Genomic DNA, 21,038 nt, shown 5'->3' on the forward strand with positions numbered 1-21,038 from the left:
GCTTGTACAAAATACGCTTGAGAACCCTATTTCACCACAAACCTATATTCATTTAGTTCTGCGGATTTATACATCCAGCTATCTAGCCAAAAAAAAATTACAGCATGACATGAGAGTGTATTCTGTCCTTTTGAAAAGAGGGTTAATCTCTCTTTCTTTCATGGAAAAAACTCTCAATCTTACAGTGACCAGCATGTCTCATATGATGCCTCAGCCAGAGCAATAAATTAAATTAAATAAACCCATTAGTTACAGCAGCCACCTTCTCACCTCGGCCCAGATAGTCTTTCATGGTAAGTTGGTCCTTTATAAAGACCAGGGGACACAGCTTAAGACTGTAATGACAAAGTGACCTTGAAACAAAAGATGGAAGGCATGTCCTTGTTTGTTACTAACATCAATTAAGACAAAATGTTTGCTGCATGCCACAGCATCAATGTATTCTGCAGTTGCTTAAAAGTACATATGTGCTTATTCAAAAACCAGTTAGTAGTTAGTTTGCATGTTTTTGTCAGATAGACATAAAATAAATAAGTTGAATTAATAAGTAGAAATTGACTGTTGGGAGATTCATGCGGCACATATTTTAAAGTCAAAGATTCTTTCATATCGCGTAAATTAATAACGCATATTTTAACTCTGCATGTGAAAAGGTTAGGGTTAGGGTCAGGGTGAGGTTGCCAATCACGGTGTGAAAGACATGCAAAAAGCAAAAAATGAGTAGGGAAAACATGTAAAATATCTTGACTTGTTATTCATCCTCTGTTGCCTGATACCAGGCTGACCTTGTTGGATCCCTCACTACTTTACTCACAAATCTGCTTAAGGCTCTTAGCTTGTGTGAAGTGTTTTTCTGGGTTTTTTTCCCCGAGATATTATTCAAATAAAACACCTTCAAAATTGTGGATACTGATTGAATAGTAAGGTGTCAGTCACTGCAATCTAATGTTAAAAGCTCATCAAGTTTTAAAGGCGTTAGTCAGTATTTTATTTTCCTCAGAGGCTATAAAGGCCATTTGAGCTAGCAGCCAATTTAGTCTTGCTGATTTTGATCAAGTTGTAGGACTTTCAACAATGCAACAGCATCTTTGTAGGTTCTGGCATGAAGTATCTTTGGAAACAATAGCATTATCTGAAGCCACATACCTAAAATCCAATTTTTTTCAAACTTGCAACAGAATAATTTATCCTCTACATCCCAACTGGCATAACACAACAAGGTATAAGGGAACCTATATATAAAAACTAGTCATAAATTCTCTAGAAAAACAGTAAAATTGTGCATAAAGACTTCAGAATGTATGGGATGTATAATTTAGAGCTTTTCTGGATGTCCAATCAAAGATGGAAATATCCCTTTGAAGGCCTCCATAGTCTGAACTATACAGCTAAAATTAAAGCCGGTCACACAAATTCTTCACGGATATTGATGTGCAGGTTGTTCCTATGCTGAAAGGACAATGTGTTACAGATACAGGCCAAAGAGGGGCTAAAGAGAACGACTGAAAAGCAAAAGTAATACCAAATAAAGTATACAAATGACCAATGGTCGGTATAATACGTTACAAAAAATATATTATTGTAACTGCATAACGTGCTTTGGTAACATAATGTCATTTTATGCATTGATTTACTAAATTCAGTAATCACATTACAGCTAAAATTATGTTCCTATTCTATCAAAGGTTCGTCGATTATCTAAATGAATGGATAGAAAAAAAAATCAAACATGCCTTTTTACCAGCACACTTATGTTACAATAACATAAAATGGCAAGAGTGGTGCCAACTGCAAGCAGAGCAGTAGCAACTGCATTACACAGACAGCACAACACTGGCTCCTAGTAAGCAACACAAAGCTTGTGAAGAACCCAGAGTTTTGTTAAGGCTGAGTGTCTGCCAGTCCCAGACCAGTACCAGAGTCTGATCTTCAGTAGGTAACAAAGAGAGTGATGACCAGCCACCCTTCTAGCATTGCAGCCTCCATTTCTACCTGTATATGTTTCAGTAGAATCCCAGCGGCAATAACTGAAGTCTCTGGGCTCGTTTTCAGTTTTACTTTGTGTTGATGGCTTTGTCTTTACTCTGCGATGCTAAAAAAGATCACATGTACATGATCATTAGGATAGGGACTGATGTCAGTGTATAGGAATGGGGCCTAAGGTTTATATTTTTAACTGTTAATTATGTAACAATACATTTCAAGTTTTGCTACAACAAGTAACTAGAAAACAATATAACAAGTAATGTAGCCAATTACTTTCTTATGTGAGTAGTTACATAAAATAATGTTTTACTTTAAAAAGAAAACAACAAGTAATGTGTAAAAAATTATTTATATATCACCTACGCCATGTGGGATCTGACCTGTAGTCTCTCATGTGAGGGTTGAAATGACAAATTAAAAAGCGTCATACATGGAGGTGTGCTTCACTGCACTCTCACAGAATTGACCAGCTGGCAGTGAGGATGAGGTACCCACCATTTGGTATTTGTTAAGCGCCTAAATAGACATGCCTTTTTTTTTCTTCTTTTTTAAAGAGGTCAGTGTCTTACTAATCAGAAGCAGTACAGTCAAATCCAATAATTTAAAGCCTTTGAAATAGCAAAGCACTCTCGACTATATTGAAAGATAAAAATAGTGATTCTTTATATTAAAAGTCATAAATATATTCTTTCAAATAAAAGCAATAAAAGGGCTAAAATGAGCCATTAAGTGTCAGCCAATGAGCAGTTTAATAACAGTCTATTAATAAATGAAGGATGGAAAGGGTTTACTTGGTCTTTGTCTTTTGAAAGCAGAGAAGTTCTTATTCTTATCTTACTAGTGCAAGCTCAATGTAACATAGGCGTTATGAATCTTCATCACAGTTTGGACGAATAGGTTTTTATGGCTGATAAATTCTAAAATGGACCCTTAATGAATACGTGAATAAGTGCTAAAACATGTGCACTATTATTGTTACCTTTATAAATAAATTATAAATATAAACTCAGTGTGTTTACATATTAAAAATGTGTTATGTATTTAAAATGAGTCATTAAGCCTTATTTTTTTTATGCCGTTAAAATGTGTTGTGTTTGCTTGTTTTGGACCAGTATGAGACATTCTGTGAAATCCAAATATAGGGAAAATATGTATACAATTAAAACCCATTACACATGATTATTTTTGAGTGCAATATCACACAGTACAAGGTGAAAAAGTAGTTCAAACAGGTTAGCTCACATTCACATTTCACAGTTTATCGTTTTGATCTAATTTCACAGCTACAAATATAAAATGAGTTCATGTTCATTTCTTTTACTGTTCTAATTGAGCTTCCCAGAGCTTCGCCTTTTTTTAAGCGGAATCATTCCCACGTTACAAAATAACTGAATAACTGTATAGCGCTATAAACTCACAGAATACCTTTTTTTTCCAACAAAACTATTCTCTCATGAGACAAAATATTCATATGGACTGGCTTTGACTAATGCCGGCAAGCTGTATACTTTTGTTGTAAGTAAACTGTATACAGTTCATCATAGACAGTGCAGAACTGCATGGTTCTGAGAGCAAGCAACGCTCACTTCATCTTACTAGTTGCAGAGTCTATTCATTTAGTCCAGTGTTCACTAAGAATATGATATTTTAAAGGACACTTGTGTTGTTAGGTTTAGGCAACAAATGTCCTGAAGCCATAAAACAATGACCAACATTTCTATAGGCTCTTTATAAGCCTCTGTTTTTATTTTGCAATTCTGTCTGTGTCTGACTACTAAATCTCTCAGGAAAACAAAAGTTGATTCAGGAAACAAAGGAAAAATGTCTCTGATTAGGAGACAGTGACAGCATATTTTCTATTTGTTGATTTTAATACTAACAAGTTAGATAGTTTCTTTCAGTTTATATAAAAACATAATAAAACAAAATAATACAGAAACATAAGCATAATAAGTTAGCACCTGATTTGACTTGTATCAACACAAACTGAAGAACTTCTATCGGCTGTATGGGCTTCATTATAAACAAAATTTAAAAAAAAATAAATAAACTAGGGTTCTTTCCCCTAATGTTTTGTGCTCCCTGTACACCCCTGAAACCAAGCTCTTACTTTAGCTACTAATTTGCACAAAAGAAGTTATTACTCCAAAAATAAATAAAAGAAATTGACTTTATCTCTTTAGTAAATGTTCCTTTTTCTTAACTCTTATTTATACACGAGTGTTGAGCGTTTTTTGTTTTGTTTTGATTTTTTTGTGCTTTGTGTTGTTGACAGTAGTCTAGGTGTAAAAAGGTACTATCCATATTCTGTTTTGTTTTGCAATAATAAAGAATAACAGGCCATAGTTTGTATAAAATTAGACAAAATTAAATAAAAAAGGATGAACAATATGTTCTTTATAGACAAACAAAAACACCCTTACTCCAATTAGACACAATATATTGTGCTGTGATTAAAACATTCTGTTGGAACCAAAATATTCAGTTATATAAATTGTTGCCAGCTTTGCTGTTTATATTATTAATCATAGAAATGATACAAATACATGTCACAGATTTTGCAAGAGAAGAGTTGGTTTTATGGTTGAGAGCAGGTAAGAGCCTTATTAGAAAAGCAGAACTCGTCAACTTTCTCCTAAATCTCTATTACCAATAATCCAAATTACCCAGGAAAAACAATCACCTCCTGATATAGCAATTAGCAATTAGCATAATCCCTAAAAGCCTCCTTTTGCATTCCGCTGGCTTAATCCAAGTCTCAAAGGAGTTTGGCAAATGCCACAGCTTGTGTTAATGACTTCCAATATACCAAACACACACTGCATCAGCAATATGTTTCAACCAAGTTATGAAATCAAAATAATAGTGAGAATATTCTCTCACTATTCAATCCAGCATAGCAACATCTTGACTGTATGTACGAAGTGTGTTGAGAGCAGTTTACACATCTAATACTCGGCTCATACTTTGTTTCACACTGTGCTAAAATTCGTCTAACGGAATACCCCATGGTGATTTGAGGGAAAGAAAGAGCATGAATAAGTAAACAACATAAAGCGATGAGAAACTTCAAAGGCGGTGGGACAATCACAGCAAACAAGATCCTGGAAGCCAATGAATGTGTTTGTCTTTGTTTGTGACAGTGACTCAGGGGTGTAAACAGAGGAATTAGCTCACATCTCCGGAGTCTCAACACATCACACAGCCATAATTGAATTAAGTCTGTCAGGTCGTTGCTGAACTGTAGATGTTATGAGGAGCACAAGATGCATTTGACTCTAAGGACCACCCCTAGAAACTGTCATTTTTCATTCCCATAAAATACCAAAAATAGTAATTAGTGGGGAAAAAATGGTTTCTAAAAATTATGACAGCTATGTTTAGCAAACAGGCCAATTTTTATGTTAAGATATTTAATGCATTGTAGCAAACACCTAATGCGTTACGTTTACCATCATATGCACTTTCCTTCTATTCATCCCTCAGCCTATAATACAAAAGAACCCATCAGTTTCCATAGACACATGCTTGAAACATATCTCCAGCGGTTCCTGTATCTTGGCTCTATGTCCATTCCTGTCAAGGTTTTCCCTTTGACTGAACAAATGCATCAGCTTGTGTCTTGAGACCATATCGCTCGCAGCCAATAAGGAGCGTGAGCAGCAAAAGTGCTTCAGGAGATGTGGAAAGGAAAATTGGAATCCTGACAAGTATGATTGACATGCGTATTTGTCCCAAAGGTAGTCTTATTTGCAGAGATTTAAAGACGTCTGTAAACCAGCATTCTGCCGAACAGAGTCATTGTTCCTCCAGACTAGAAGCATATCACGGCAATTCTGTCGCATGCAAATAATCTTTTGGGAGAAATGAATCCCTTTGAGCATAAAATGACTTCAGCTTATACTTTATTTTCAGTCCAAAATAAATAATTTAACAGATGAAGCTATGTCTTTCATTTTCAGACAATCTGTCCATGTTGCGGAACAAACACACAAGCCCAAGTCCTTCCTTCTATCCCAGCAACAACAGAGGAGAAGGCTGCTGCGAATTGTATCTAGCTGTTTTGATGGACACAAAAAAGTGAATATGAGCCTTTATGGCAAACCATAACCCGGGGCCACTTCATAGCAGTGGAAGGGGAAAAAATGGAGAATTAAAATCTAACCATAAGTAAAATAGACTTCCACTTGAAAGCACTGGAGTGTAGCTACAGCAGAGCAAGAGAAAGAGACAAATGTGTGTGTAAAAGAGGAGGTATGTGCATGAATTCTGAACAGAAGCAAAGGCAGGATGAAATTGGCTATACCCATTAACTGCTGAAGAGTTTTTCCCCCCTTCTTCTATATGCAGAAAAGATGAAGCGCTATTACTTCTTCCATAATTCCCATGACACATTACAGATGGCTAGAATAAGATCAAGCCTATCTGTTGTCCTGGAATAAAAGAAGCCTCTATTCAGTCAAAACAAATCACCAGAGGAAAAAAAAAACCTCTTGAAAGGTAATGCTACACCGAGGTATGTACAGTATGTGTTTATCCACTGTATTAGAATATTTGCTGCAGAAAATATGACACCTGAGAATCATGTTGAAATAGTCGTACTAATTAGCAATTTGGAATAGTTGCAGCTTAGTGCCTGTTCTTGTTGAAATTCAGAGGTCTCACCCGAGGTTAGGTAATTCACAACCTGATGATACATGTTGCATTAAATCACACAATAACAGCAAGACGTGTGTTTTGCTTTTAGAACACCACATTTAGTTAGCGAACATTAACGACACAAAGCCCATCGGAGCATACACAATTTTCACTCTAGCTCTGTTCAGCTCAAAGGTAACAGGAGCAGGGGCAGATCTAATGTGGTGGCATGGGGTGGCATGTACCACCCTAGTTTTGCATTTGTCAGTGTTGTTTATTAAAATTAGCTAGCATTAACACTTTGAGCCTATTCAATTAACACTGAATATAACCCCCAACCCCCTTACACACACACACACACACACACACACAGAGATTATTTATTATGCTAATAATCCATGTAACACAAGTTTTCAATTTTTGGTGAAAAATACATCAATTTGTTTATGACAGTGCAGGTTTCTGAAATTTAGGCATGTAACAGTTTTATTTCTTAAAATTAAAGAGTGTGAAACACTATTTCATATTTCAGATTGCACAGTTACTTGCTGGTACTCTACCTTTACACTCTTATATTCAGCAGCATATTTATAAATTACCAAGGATTGTCCTGTTGCAATAAGAAGTCATTTCCAATACAAAAAGAATGACTTCATTGCTTTGTTGATTCAACAAGATAGATTAAAACTGAAGTGTTGTAGACCTATACATTATTGTGTTTTAGAGAGACAAAAAAGAAAATACTGCTCTTCCCGTTTTTAGAATCCAAAGAGCAAATTTTCTGAGCTATGCAGGATCTGAAGAGATTCTGAAACAAGAAATAAACATGATTGCTCCTGTGGTAACTGGTACCTCAGAGCTCTGTGATCCTTGAGAGTTTAATCAAGTGGAAAGAGGGTGGGCACTGAGAAAGACCTGAGTGAAGCAGTCCTCTGTCTTTACAGCACAGGGGTATGCTGCTAATTAAAAAGTTGAATTCTACAACTGCAGTACTGGCACTGGAGCACTCAGAGGTGCGTCCTTGCGAGTCTTGGCACTGTCTTATCGGGCGTAGGCAGATTATGCCATGTTGGGAATGCGTAGGAGAGGGAAGCATTGCAGCAGCACACAGGCCCAGCTGGAATGGATGGCATCCTGCCTACTCCGGGATCTGGCCCACCGTGCTCTTTCCCATCTCCCCACTGAGTGGAGTCATGGGCTCCCAGTCAGGTGGCAAGAGTCAGGGGCTAAGCTGCCCTAGGAGCAGCTGAGAGAGCGAAAGCAGGTCTAAACAAGGGATAAATGCGGGATTTAGACTTTCTGCTGCTTTGCTTGGCCATGGATTCACATCTCCATTACACACCTCCTGTTTCGAATCCTGTCTTATGACCAAAGGTTGCAGGTACACTAATGCCTATTCTGCGTTACACTCTGTTCCTTTGACGTGCCGCAGCAGCTAAATCAGACATTGTACACTGACACTTCTTCCACTGAGTTTAATATTTTTTTAAAAAATGATTTTTTTCACAGTGCAGTGCAAAAAATAGATATGTTTCTTTGATAAGATATGGTGAGGACTGAACGTACTCTATTGTATGACCTTGGATGAGGTAAAGGGATGTAGCTGTGTAGGATTCACTGATTATAGTGCATTTCTTATGAGAAGTTGAAAACCTCATTCATTTTAAACCTTATAGTAAGTAAAATAATTAATCGATTAACCCTTTAAGACCTACCATAGAACCAAGTCTGCCAGAGCTTATATTATATTTTTACATGCTGTGGAGCCATTTTTGGGCTTTTTATGCAGTTTTTGCAAAGCTACATGTGGAAGGAAACTGTGACTGAGGACAAGCTGATGGCATAAGATGTAAGTACAACGCCTCCTGTTTCATATGCAAAAAAAATTATTGCGCTAGCTCACGTGGTTGCAGAGCTACCGGGATTTAAAAATAGTTAAGCAAAACGGAGTGTGCCGCTCTGACTGGTTTTAAAGGGTTAATGGAGGATGCTAAAGTACCTGTCCTGTGCAGCAAAGTGTGAATTTGGATTTTGGAGTGGTGGTCGTTTAGTTACCTTGTTTGACAGAATTTCATTTTGCACTTTCACTTGTTTAGGTTTAGGCACCAGAAGCTACATTAAGTTCTGAAAAATATTATAATTTGGACTGAAAGATGAATCTTCACAACATTAATCTTGGATTTAGAAGGATGGAACTTAGCAAGTACATTTAAATGTGATGCATAGTGATGCTGAACAAAAATAGTTTTCAAATTTCTTGGAATAAAACTTACATCTGCTGGGACAATTATAGAGTTGCAAGCTATGCTGATTTGTTTTTTTTTAGCACAGAGATGGTAAGGTAGGGCCATCTCCCAAAGATTTATGGGTATGTCTCTTTAGCTTTTATTGCAAAGTGTCATTTTAATAACACAGACATATTACAGCTTCCAAATCTCGGAAAAATGTTGGTTCTGGCTCACCGGTAACCAGTTTATCTTATGGTTAAATATATTTAAACATTACAGTCATGCAGACCTGTGTTGAGCTGTTGATCCACTCATGTCATCATTTGTAATTTTCATGAACTTTCTTTTAATTTACAAGTTTTATTTATATGTAATTATCTTCACAGTTGAATGTTGAATTACATTTTTCCAATATTTTCCCATATGACTAAAGGATACATTCTATATTTTGATTAGTTATTTTAAGATAAGATAAGATAAGATAAGATACCTTTATTAGTCCCACAAGTGGGAAATTTCATGTTAAGGCTGCCGACCTATTGCACGCAATGGCGGCGCCATCTTACCCTCCGACCATACATACATTACACAAAAACATCACATGGGGAAGACAGGTCAGAGAGGTATAACAATGGAAAAAGCACCACATGAAGAAAGACGATTTTGTGACTGGGACTGTGAGGAAAACCATTAACTGGCATATACAAGGATTCTTTTATTGTACATCGCAGTATTCAACTTAATCAATTTGTGTTTATCTGTACCTCACATCTAAATTATGTTGTATTATATTATTTTATTATTTATGGGTCAATAAGTCTTACTTTTGGACACATTTCATAGAACAGCTTCATACTTTTCAGGAAATGGATTTGTAGCTGTTTAAAAAATAATGTGAGGCAGAGCCCACTGGTGGGGCATAGAGCCACTGCAGACTGAGCACACACATTCAGAGGAAAAATTTGGCACAAAGCTGAAGGAAATGTGTATGTTTTTATTGGGAAATTAAAAAGAATAAATAACATTTTGTTTTTGATTCTTATTTGTAACTTTTATTTGGGTAAAATTTGAATGAAATTTGAATATATATTTTTTATTGTTAATGAATGAATAACCCTACCCCCTGTGAAGTAGGTCACTCTGACAAATTTGACATCCAGGGTTACAAAGAAAACTCAATATGTAACAGTTTATCCAAACATATGGAGGGTAGATTCCTTAAAAACACAGCACATGTACTCATGAGGTGCATGTACTAGCACACAGAGACAGAGCTACTTGAAATTTACCCAGCATCTTTGTTTCAGAGTCATATTGATTTTTGATGAATTTCACATAGGATTTGGCTTGAATCTACTCTGTTGATGTTCTCTGTACAGCAGAGTCTTATCGAATGTTCACCTTTATACATAATACAGATAGGCTGCACAAATTTAATATGAGTCTGCAGGCAGAACTGGTGTGCATTTCACTTTTAATTACCTTGAATCTTGGAATTGCTCGCAAATTGCATTCTGGCTTCAACATTTAACATTATTTAATTACATATTTATCACATAATACACAACATAATTGCTCCATATGATGTTCTTTTTTGCAGGCAGAAAGCTATTCTGATTTGTGAAAAGAGTAATCTAAGTACTGACTTTGCAGTGTATTCATCAGTGTGGAACAGAATTACACCGAGCCTCAATAGATGAGAAACCTCGTGCTCTCTGCTGTATTATTTGATCTGGATACACATGCTTTTCAAATAGAATTAATCTGAAATGGACAATCTAACATGTTCCAAAATTGTGTTTTTTTCCCCCACTGTGTAGTAGGCAGATACTCCTAGTATTAATATTCTATGCACCTTAGATGTTAAAGAGTTTGGAAAAATATATCTTTTCTATTTTGAAATTTAATATTTTAACTATCTTTAAAATAGAAGCATATTAAAAATCAGACAGCTGTGGGTCAGGTGGTACAGGAGGTCATTGAACAATTGGAAGGTCAGCGGACTGATCTCTAGTTCACGTGCCAAAAAAACCTTGGGCAAGATATTGAACCCCAGATTTTGTAGAAAGAGCTCTGAGTGCTCAACTGAGTAGAAAGGCACCATGTAAGTACTAGTCCATTTACCATTTGTGAGTCCAAAAATGGATAGTTTTCTGCCTTGTTTACTGATACATGACGTTTTGAAGCTTTTTTGACAGCAGTTTAGCATCCTTTTTTTCTTTATAGACTCTTGCTGTGCTTCCCACCCCTCACAAACCCTATTAGTTAACAATAATGTAAACACCATTGTTTGACATTTCGCAAAAGTGACGAAAATACCAAACAGTCGACCTCTCTAATAGGTGCTCATTAAATCAGCGTATTCCTGCTGAGTGTTTACCCATATCAGACACAAATCTTAATGAATGACTGGTAATCAATTAAATTCTTTAGCACAATTTATGATGCACGTATTTTTTTTCCCACTGAAGTACTGTATGCGTGAGCACAGGCAGAGCTGGAGTCAACAGTTGCTGTGTTGGTCACCAAGCATCTAACACTTCCTTTTCCAGCATGGGCGTTTGCACCAGGTTGACTCAAGCTCAAGAGAACAGATAAGTTAAATCCTTGTGGTGATGGCTTATCCTCTTTCCTCAGAAATAGAGGCAGCATTAAAAGTGCCAATTGGCTGATGGAAGTCCTCTGTGAGCAGTAATGATGGCACTACATTGCAAATTGCTTGTTCAAGTAAGCTCAAAACACACTGGAGAAACTATCCAAGAGTGCTAAAAACAAGAACCCAGCACCAGTCCCCAATCTGGGACTGTCTATGGAGGTTTATACCAGGCCTACACTAAACTTGGAAACCTAATCGGAATATCACATGTGGTGGGTTTGAAACTAAACTTTTATAGTCTTGAAAAAGCTAAAAACTTCTTTAACCTCAAATCCAGTCAGAAATCTTTTGCAAAAGAAATGCATGCTTATGTTACCATTTCAGAAAGTTAAAAAAATCTTCTGAAATATACAAAATGTGTGAAATTATCATTTTCCTTCCAAGTTCTCTATATAAAAAAAGAAGCTTAGTTTTGCATTTTGATCCCTCAAGTTTCTCCAGCTGCTAAGGTTTTAGCAATGGGTTACTTTTCTCCAGTATAAATAAGTATAATTGTATGCAAATTAAGCAATCTAAGAGTATGATATATTACATTATAAATACGGTATTTTATATTATTTTGCTAAAACATAGACTATAGGACACTAGATAGATATTTCAGAAGGTATTTAGCTCTCCATATGATCTAAATACTGGACTTGGTGATTGAGAATGCATAGAAAACTGCATTAAGTTCATTTTGTTTCTTTCTTTTATGTGTAATTTTAGATTTAAGTGGTTAGGTTATGTACACCATACATACAAACAGAGTTTTAAAAAAAATAACCGTAATTTACAGACTTTTTTATGGCACTATAGTGAATGATTTCATGGTAACACATTGTTAATGTAGTGTGTTTTTTTTCTGTGTTTTTTTATTCATAGCCTATTAGTTTAATCAGACACAGTGATTAAATAAAAATGTATTCCCTTCAACGTAGATTGACCAACATATATTTTCTATACTTCAATCACTAAAGCTATGAAGAGCAAGCAAACCCTAGTGGTTATCAACTTGGAATATCAACTCAAGTTTTGTTTTAAATCTAACTATGCGCTATATGGACAAAAGTCTTGGACCATACCTCTTAATCTTAGCATTCAGGTGTTTTTAGTCCCTGTGCCACAGGTGTCTAAATCAACCACACAGCAATGCAGTCTGCCTGTATGTGCATTTGTGAAAGAATGGCTCGTTTTAAAATGTTCACTGAATCGAGTTTGGCTGTAATAAGATGCCACTGCTGCAACAAGTCAGTTCCAGGAAGATTTTCCCTCCTAGATGTTCCACAATCAACTGTAAGTGGTATTATTACAAAGTGAAAGTGTTTAGGAACCAATGCAAATTAGCCACAAAATGGCAAACGACATAAAGTTTAGAGCAGGATCGCCAAGTACTGAGGCGTAGAGTGTGTCTCCAGTGCTCTGCTGTCCATGGACAGTATAAAATACATGCACGCAGCTTCTGCATCGGAAGCTAATGTGGAAGTGCATTAAACATTCATTCTATTTCTCGGCCAGCTGGACCTATAGAAGTCAATGTGAAATTAGCTTTCTGTCAAGACCCATGTAGAAACTTTCATGTGGAGTTTGAAGGGTCAGTCACTCATTTTGGACGGAAGTTTTATTTGCTCTAACCATGGTTTAGAGATTAAGGATTACGAAACGGCATGCTCATTGTCTAACAAAATGTAAATCACAAGTCATAGCCAGTAAGTGTATGGTTCAACTGTGAGACCCTCCCTTTTTCTTGACCACGATTACAGAAGTGTTTATCTCAAGACTTCAGAACAGGATATCAGACATCAACAGGTGACATCACGGTAGCTATATTCAATTTTTATACTATGTCTATACAGTTGGATCAATAACTATTCAATTCAGTTCCTCCGCTGCTTAGCCATAGGCCACAGCTTTGTAGCTGTAATAAGTAGATGGTCCAATACATTTGTCTATATGAGTGCATTCCTTACATTTCCTACAAAAAAAGCTATTTTCATTCTAAATGAATAAATGCAAAATATATCACTGAGGATGGATACAACTGACTATTGTCTGTCAATTAAAGTACTACATTGCCTAGATGCATTCTTATTGTGTGTAAGAAATGGCAGGGCCTTATTTAGCCCTGCCATTTCTGTCAAGATAAAGGGTCCTATAACTAACAAATTCACGTTTAAAAAAACCTGAAACCAGTGAAAGGCTTACTAAATTCTAATATCAAGGCAAGATACACAAGGCTTTACACTTTTGTTTATGACATAACTGCTTTAACTGCTTGAAGCCAGCAGGAAAAAAAACAACAAAATATGTTCCTGCTGAGAACCTATGACTCCCTTTGACTGTGATTATATCCATGTGTTGTTTTTTTTTACATTTCATTCTGAGTGAAATCATTCCAATTAAAAATGTTGTGTCAGCTCTTTTTACGGAATATAGCTTTAATAAGCTCTGGTGTTTACATGCACTGATGCAGAACAGTGTGACATGTATAAAAGTGATGACTATGTTAAGCATCTTTTCTCTTTCACATGTGTTTGATCAGCTCCCTGAAAATGGATATGTATCACTTGTTCAGCACAGCAGTTGCCATTATTGCATTGCTCTTAGCTCTTTAATTATTTACGAGTTTGAATTCAAAGGAAACTCTGCAATGAAGAAGTTCAGCTTGGAAGCTGCTATTTTTGGGACGTGGAGAAGCAGATGTCCCCACACATTTACAACATGATCTGTCCTGTGCGGAAGGAATACAGCCAGAAAGTAATCACGAACAGTCATTGACACTGGACATATTTTTTCTTCGGATCAGTTTATTAAAAAGTTTAAACCAACCTTGTGAAACATCTGGACCTGCTTACTCTGACTTTATGGAGCGTTTTTATTATGCTTGGGTGTTAGAAGCAATTACAATTGGTTTATTAGGTGTAATGTAAACACATGTATTAGCACAGATTTATGTAAGATTAGAGATTAATTTGATTCTAATATACATATATACACACATATATATACACACATATATATATATATATATACACACATATATATATATATACACACATATATATATATACACACATACACATATATATATATACACACACATATATATATATACACACACATATATATATATATATATATATATATATATATATATATATATATGTATATGTATGTGTATGTATGTATGTATGTATATATATATATATATATATATATATATATATATATATATATATATATAGATAGATAGATAGATAGATAGATAGATAGATAGATCGATCATCTGTTATCAGAACATAGATGTCCAAGAGATTTTCCTGGGATGATAATGTTTCTTTCCAGCAGAGTTTATTGGTCAGTAGATAATGGTTTTCATATGCTTTAACCTGCTGTGTTGAATGTAATATACTCTAGAGCAGCGGTGTCAAACTCAAATACACAGTGGGCCAAAATTCAAAACTGGAACAAAGTCGCGGGCTAACATTAATATTTATTGAAAAAAAAAATCTTCCTCCAGATATAAGAATGAATCTTTTCTTATGGACTCAAATAAGTTTTGCTGGAAAACTGAATATGGAACAAGCAAAGCTTAATACTAAACAATATATATATATTAGCTGTATAATACCAGTAGGCCAGCTCTAATAGTAATTTGGTATGGCTCTACGGGCCAAATGTAATTAGGCTGCGGGCCAAATTTGGCCCGCGGGCCAGAGTTTGACACCTATGCTCTAGAGCGAGTTACGTGTATGGCATAAGTTAACATTATGCCCCAACATGTAAATTACCATTTAGGGATGGGTATCATTTAGGTTTATCTGATACCGGTGCCAAACCGGTACTTTTGAAACGGTGCCGGTGCTTAAACGGTGCTCGAACCGGTGGTTAAAGAATGGAGAACACAAAATGATCCAAAAACCTCTCATGTTCAGCTGTTTTTTTTGTAAAAAGATAACAATGTTAGCCTTTTCTGCAGCTATAGGGCATATATGGTATCACTCTTGGCTGGAAGCAGTGCTTAAACAATGTAAAAAACAAAAACTTTGTCCAAAAACCTCTCATGTTTAACTGTTTCCCCACTTTTTATTTGGTCATTTTAGCCTTTTTGGCCAGGGTGAAGGGAGTATCTGCCATCAAACAAGAAGACAGCCGCATGTAGCTATGATGATGTTTGCTAGTTCACCTTACATACATTAATGTAATAACGTGGTTAGCCTATACTCAACGTAAATTATACACGAACAACATTAAGCTACTCACGCAGAGAAGAACGGCTGCTGCTGCCATCATCATCCGTCATCATTTCTGCTACACTGGCAGGGCTAGGGCCAGGACTCTACTCTTCAGCTTTTTGGGGGATGTTGCTAACTCTTCGTCCGATAACAGGCACCACACCTGCAGTAGATGCGCTCGGTGTGAGGTCTCGCAGCAAGCTATCAAATACGGCGCATTTTTCGGCTTTTAAAAAAAACGCTATGCGTCGCCAGGTGTTTCATCGGATTTCAGGTGTTACCTCCTTTCCACAGTATCACCTTAAAGCACTTGTTGCAGGCTGCTGAGTTTGCATCTTTTGCTGTGAAGTACAGCAAGACTTTTGACCGCTTCGCCTTGGGCATTTTTAACCTGTAGCTCTGCTCTAAAAGAACGTACGTACCTGGACCCGCCTACTATCCCCGGAAACGTAAAATGATTGGCTAGAATTCAAAGTGTATCACATCTCAGGAAAAAAAAGCACCGAAATAAAGCACCGAAATGTGCGTTGCTTTTCGGTCTGGTTACTACCGTTTATGTCAGAATTACCTTTACTGTAGTCCTAAAACTCCACAGTTAAACATGCAAACCTCAAAACTTACTTAGGGTTAGCAAGATTGTGCCTCCAACAGACTCATGTAATTATGCATATGACCTTGTTTTACAACATGCCCTATTCTGTAAGAGTGGTTGTAAAGAAACATTGTATAACAGTTGAAATACTAGAAAAAGTGGCTGTGTACAAGATAACATCTGTAGCAAGAGTTTACTAGAGCTTATATTCATAGATGGGTACCGCAGAGAAAAATCTTGGAATTTTATCTGTCATTTTTGCATGATATACCAAAAAAGCTAGTGCTACCAGTATTTCCAAACTAAACTAGAGACATGCATTGTGTGTCAAGAAAAACCCTTCATTCCTGATCCTGGCATTTTTTTTTATGTATTTTAATTTCACAAAATTGCATGAAAAAATATCAAAATGCATAGACATATGTAAATGTAAAATGTACCTGTGCAATGCTATGATATGACATAGGTAGTTAACAAAAACAAGAACAACACAAACACAATCCCAATTCATTCTAAAGACACTTTAACAACATTTGCAGGATATGTGTAGAAAACCGTAAAGCTCTGTTATCTTGTATTTATACCAGCCCTCGGCAGAAAAACACATGGTCAGAAAGTAAGCCCAGGCATTTCATTATGTACTTATAGGATGTCGTCAGACTGATATATTCCCTATAGATCTTCTATCATAGCTGTCAAAATACAGAGCAGGTGTTAGTGAGACAGGCCCAAATTTATGAATTCCATTTTATGAGATTACTGGTCTCATTCAACTACAGCAATGTCAAACTGTTGCAAACATTAGTATGTGATCATAATTTCACTTCCATTAAGTGCGCATTAGCCAGAGCATTACCGACAGGGAAGAGAGAGGCAATATAATACATCATTTAGTGTTTAGAAACAAACAAACTTTGCCTGAATTGATGTTTAAATCAATGACAAAAGGGTGACTCAACTCACGATTAAAGCATATATCTATTCACTTTGACCATCGAAACAAGTCAAAATCACACCCTTCTCGATGAAGCCTATCCATCGATGTAAAATATTTCTTGCGTGTTTATTTGTGTCATTTTGAGGTGAATGTTCAAAATGAAATGCCCCTTCAGGAATTATTTAGCCCAGGGGCCCTAAAACACACAAGTGCATTTATTATTATTTATGTGAGCATGTCATCCTCCTGTCTAATGAGCCTTTCACCGTAAGCATAATGAAACAGCTTGCATTAGCACAGGATAAATGAACAGCCTGAGAGCTCCCATGTCTACGCAGTGAGATGAAAGCAGATGTTCCACAACCCAAACACCAGTGTAGCAGACTTAGATGTACAGAGGAACAGAAGGGACTTTGAGTCAGTGTCATTCTCATCAGCTCATTGACTCCATTAGAAAATTCCCCTGGTCAAACATCATTATGTGAAAACAACGCCTAACTGAGCCATGACCAACTGACCATGAATGAACTCCTAAATTGATTTTTTTCTCCTATAAACACATTGGTGATAAACAGGTTCTTCACTGGCAAATAAACCTGGAGTCAAAGTGAATGTCAACTACCACATGACAGGTTGTGTAAATAATTCTCACATAACCGAGAACTGGTTGTACTGGAAACAAAGAGTGTTTCAAGAAATCAAGCTTTTATGGTACTATTAGTCAAGTAGATGGAAGGACAATAAAAGAAAGCAGTTGCTACAGCAATTCGTGGTTTCATTTTATTGGTTTTATGTTTTGACTCATAAAATCAAAATATAAACTGACATATATTTAAATATTTGTGGGATATCTTTATGTAATAAGCAGTATACGTACAAAAAAAAACAATCTGATCCTTTTTTGAAAAAACGGTAACGCTTTTGTGTGCATGGGTGTGACTGTGTACAGAATTGTAAGGAAAACTAAAGTTAAGAAATGTTTAACTACATATTTTCACAGTCAAAATGTAATTGTGAAAATTTCTTACAATTTATCAACGATGTATTGTTTATTTATGATAGGCTTTCTTTAATCTTTTTTTTTCTCCACAGTGTTGTGTGTTTCAGTTTTATTGGTCAATAAAGGCAGACGAATGGAGCCCAAATTGGCTCTTTCAAAACAAATGTAAAAATAAAATAAAATGTTGTATAAGATGGATATAAATAGCTTAAAAATCTTAAAAATATATGATGATGATCCCCTGTCTAACCTTTAACCTCCTGTGTGACAGCACATCCACTGGTATATGGCAGACACCAGGTGAACAATGTTTAACTCTTTGCTATTTTTAATACTATTGTGGGTCTTTAATGGGATTAAACATGTTTTCATTATAAACCCTATGATAAAGCCAGGGGAAGCTTCAAATAAAAACAGTAAAACCACGTCTCGTTTTTGTCTGATAAAAAGTCATAGAACTCACTTAACCCATGTAGTAGAGAAGGAAAAGAATTCAAATGGATTCTTTTAAAGGACAACATCATGTTTTAGACAAATGTCATAAATCATGTGTATTACTGGTACAGCAACCACTCTCTAAAGCTGCTCTATTCGATTTTTCCGACACTTTCAGCATGCCGTTGTCTCCAGTGTGTATGTACGAAAAATCGGTATAGAGAATAACAGTGCGATGCTTTTCCTTTTAGGCTTTGCTTTGTAATTTTAGCGTAAGTAGGCTAATGTAGCTGAAAGTGCAGATTGACAAGTGGAAAAGTTTTGCCGTGAAGGCTGAAATTATGTTCCGTGAATGGGATTACATGTCATCTATATACGGTCATCTACATACATGTCATTTCTACGCGGAAAATTTCATTAACTAATGAAACATATACGCCTGCATATATATATATATATATATATATATATATATATATATATATATATAACCTTCTACAAACAGCTGCACGTGATTGAAAAGGTAACTCACCTGTACCAGTCAAGCCCCTTTTCGTAGTTCCTGTCAAAGAAATGTGGCTCATTTCCAACTGCTCTGACATCCGGGTGCACCCTGAGAGCCTCCAGCAGGGCTCTGGTTCCCCCTTTCTTCACCCCGATGATAATGGCTTGGGGAAGTTTCTTCTCTCCGTAATCCGAGGTGCAGTTCACCCTGAGTTCGCTGTCCGTGGTGCTGAATTCCTGGTGCTCCCTCTCCAGCGCAGTGGTATGATATGCCGCGGCCGATTTAGTTGGAGACGGCTGAGTCCTAATCCACTCCACTGTCCTTTGTTCGGCCTCGGCATGTTCTTTCGCGATGGATACCGGGGTTGTTCTCTCGGATTCGGTGAATTCAGAAAAGCCCTGGGAAGTGGAATAAAGTTTCTCTCTCAATGTCACAAAAGTTGTCTCCTCTGTCACCAGCCTCCCCTGATACACATAGGTCTCTTGCAGAGGGAACTGCAGCGAGTTGTAGCAGCTCATCAAGCTATAGAACAAGTAGGTGACAGACAGGGAGAGGGTGAACATGAATAAAATTTTCCGGGGCACTTTAGAGGTGAAAACCGAAGTGCTGGACCAAAATGCCATCTCTGATAGCAATGATCCTCTCAAAGAAGTGGTCAGACATGTTTCCACCCCGAGTCTTGCATGGACAAATTCAACAGCAATAATCAGTCACTATCAACGCTGCTCCAGCTAAAAAAGCGTGAAGCTGGACCAAACCACCCGAATCCAACCAAACCGCATATTTATAAGGATAGCTGGAACTAGACCGTAAAAATTCCGAAGGAAAAACAATGCGTCCCTTTTCTCGAGTATCGATTTCTAATTCCAAGGCTGACAGACAATGTCACAATTTATTGGACTGAACTTGCAGATATGAGAGGCTGGAGGTCTGGCGTCCTTCCAAATTAGCAGCCTGACTGGAACTGGGCAGCGTATGATGGACGAAATCCTGGCATTTTGCGAAGAGGAGAAAAAGAAAAAAGAAAAAGGCAATGAAAAACAGAGTGTTTAAAGTACGCTTCTTCTCTTCAACCGCTCAACCCGAAGTCCAGTCCCGTCTCCCACAAAAGAGTAGATTCCCATCGGTGGAGGCAACCTACAAAGCCACTAAATCTTTCCAACATGAGGCAGTTTGGCGCGCAATCCTTTACGCGTCCCTTTATTTACTTTGCGTAGTAGAAACTCGGTTTCCTTTGTACCAAAGCATCCACACTTCCCACTGACTACAGGATGCTGCTCGCCGTCCTTACGCCTTCTCACATTGGTAGGATACTACGATGTGCGCATCGGCTGGGTGAGCTCATCTGAGCTGAGGCACTACAGAGCCACACAGCACAACTAGTGTGTACACCCACTTTTCCTCTGTCCGTGCACAAGTAGTGCTAGAAACGTCAGATTTCCTAATCTAAGGGAGTTGTGTTGGGGAAAAAAGCTCATCTTTTTCCTTTATAGAACTACTCGTGGAGATATAAAACTCGACAGTGGAATATGCGAGAGCTTATTGCAGTGTGATTTGCTCCATATAAAGTTCACTGTTAAATTCAATATCAGAGAGATTATTTTGATAGAGGTTATTTTTTACAGAAAGCTCATGTCTGCACCCTGCTGGTTTTTTGCGGCGCATTAATTTACAAAAGACTAGAGGATGTGTGTATGACGGAGAAAGAAATGGAAACAAAGTTTAACCTGATACATGAGGGGAAACGGATATTTAGCGTTTTTAAATTAACAACGCTGATGGTGAAGTCACATTTCTAAGTGAAAGAATCCAGGCAGAAAACAATCCCGCGTTTTGCATTGTGCTGA

At 36.9% G+C, this 21,038-nt stretch overlaps 1 protein-coding gene across 1 annotated transcript in view; it reads right to left on the reverse strand.

Annotated features, from left to right (window-relative positions):
• Nucleotides 1-20,721, reverse strand: part of hs3st4 (heparan sulfate (glucosamine) 3-O-sulfotransferase 4) — an 89,468-nt gene extending 68,747 nt beyond the window's left edge. Inside the window, exon 1 of the mRNA XM_085156630.1 lies at nucleotides 19,219-20,721. Within this exon, the coding sequence (XP_085012756.1) occupies nucleotides 19,219-19,814 (596 nt within the window). The 5' untranslated portion in view covers nucleotides 19,815-20,721. The remainder of the gene's footprint in view (nucleotides 1-19,218) is intronic.
• Nucleotides 20,722-21,038: the final 317 nt, after the last annotated feature.

This window comes from Neolamprologus multifasciatus, chromosome 4, assembly GCF_963576455.1.
Source record: "Neolamprologus multifasciatus chromosome 4, fNeoMul1.2, whole genome shotgun sequence".
Classification (NCBI taxonomy): domain Eukaryota; kingdom Metazoa; phylum Chordata; class Actinopteri; order Cichliformes; family Cichlidae; genus Neolamprologus; species Neolamprologus multifasciatus.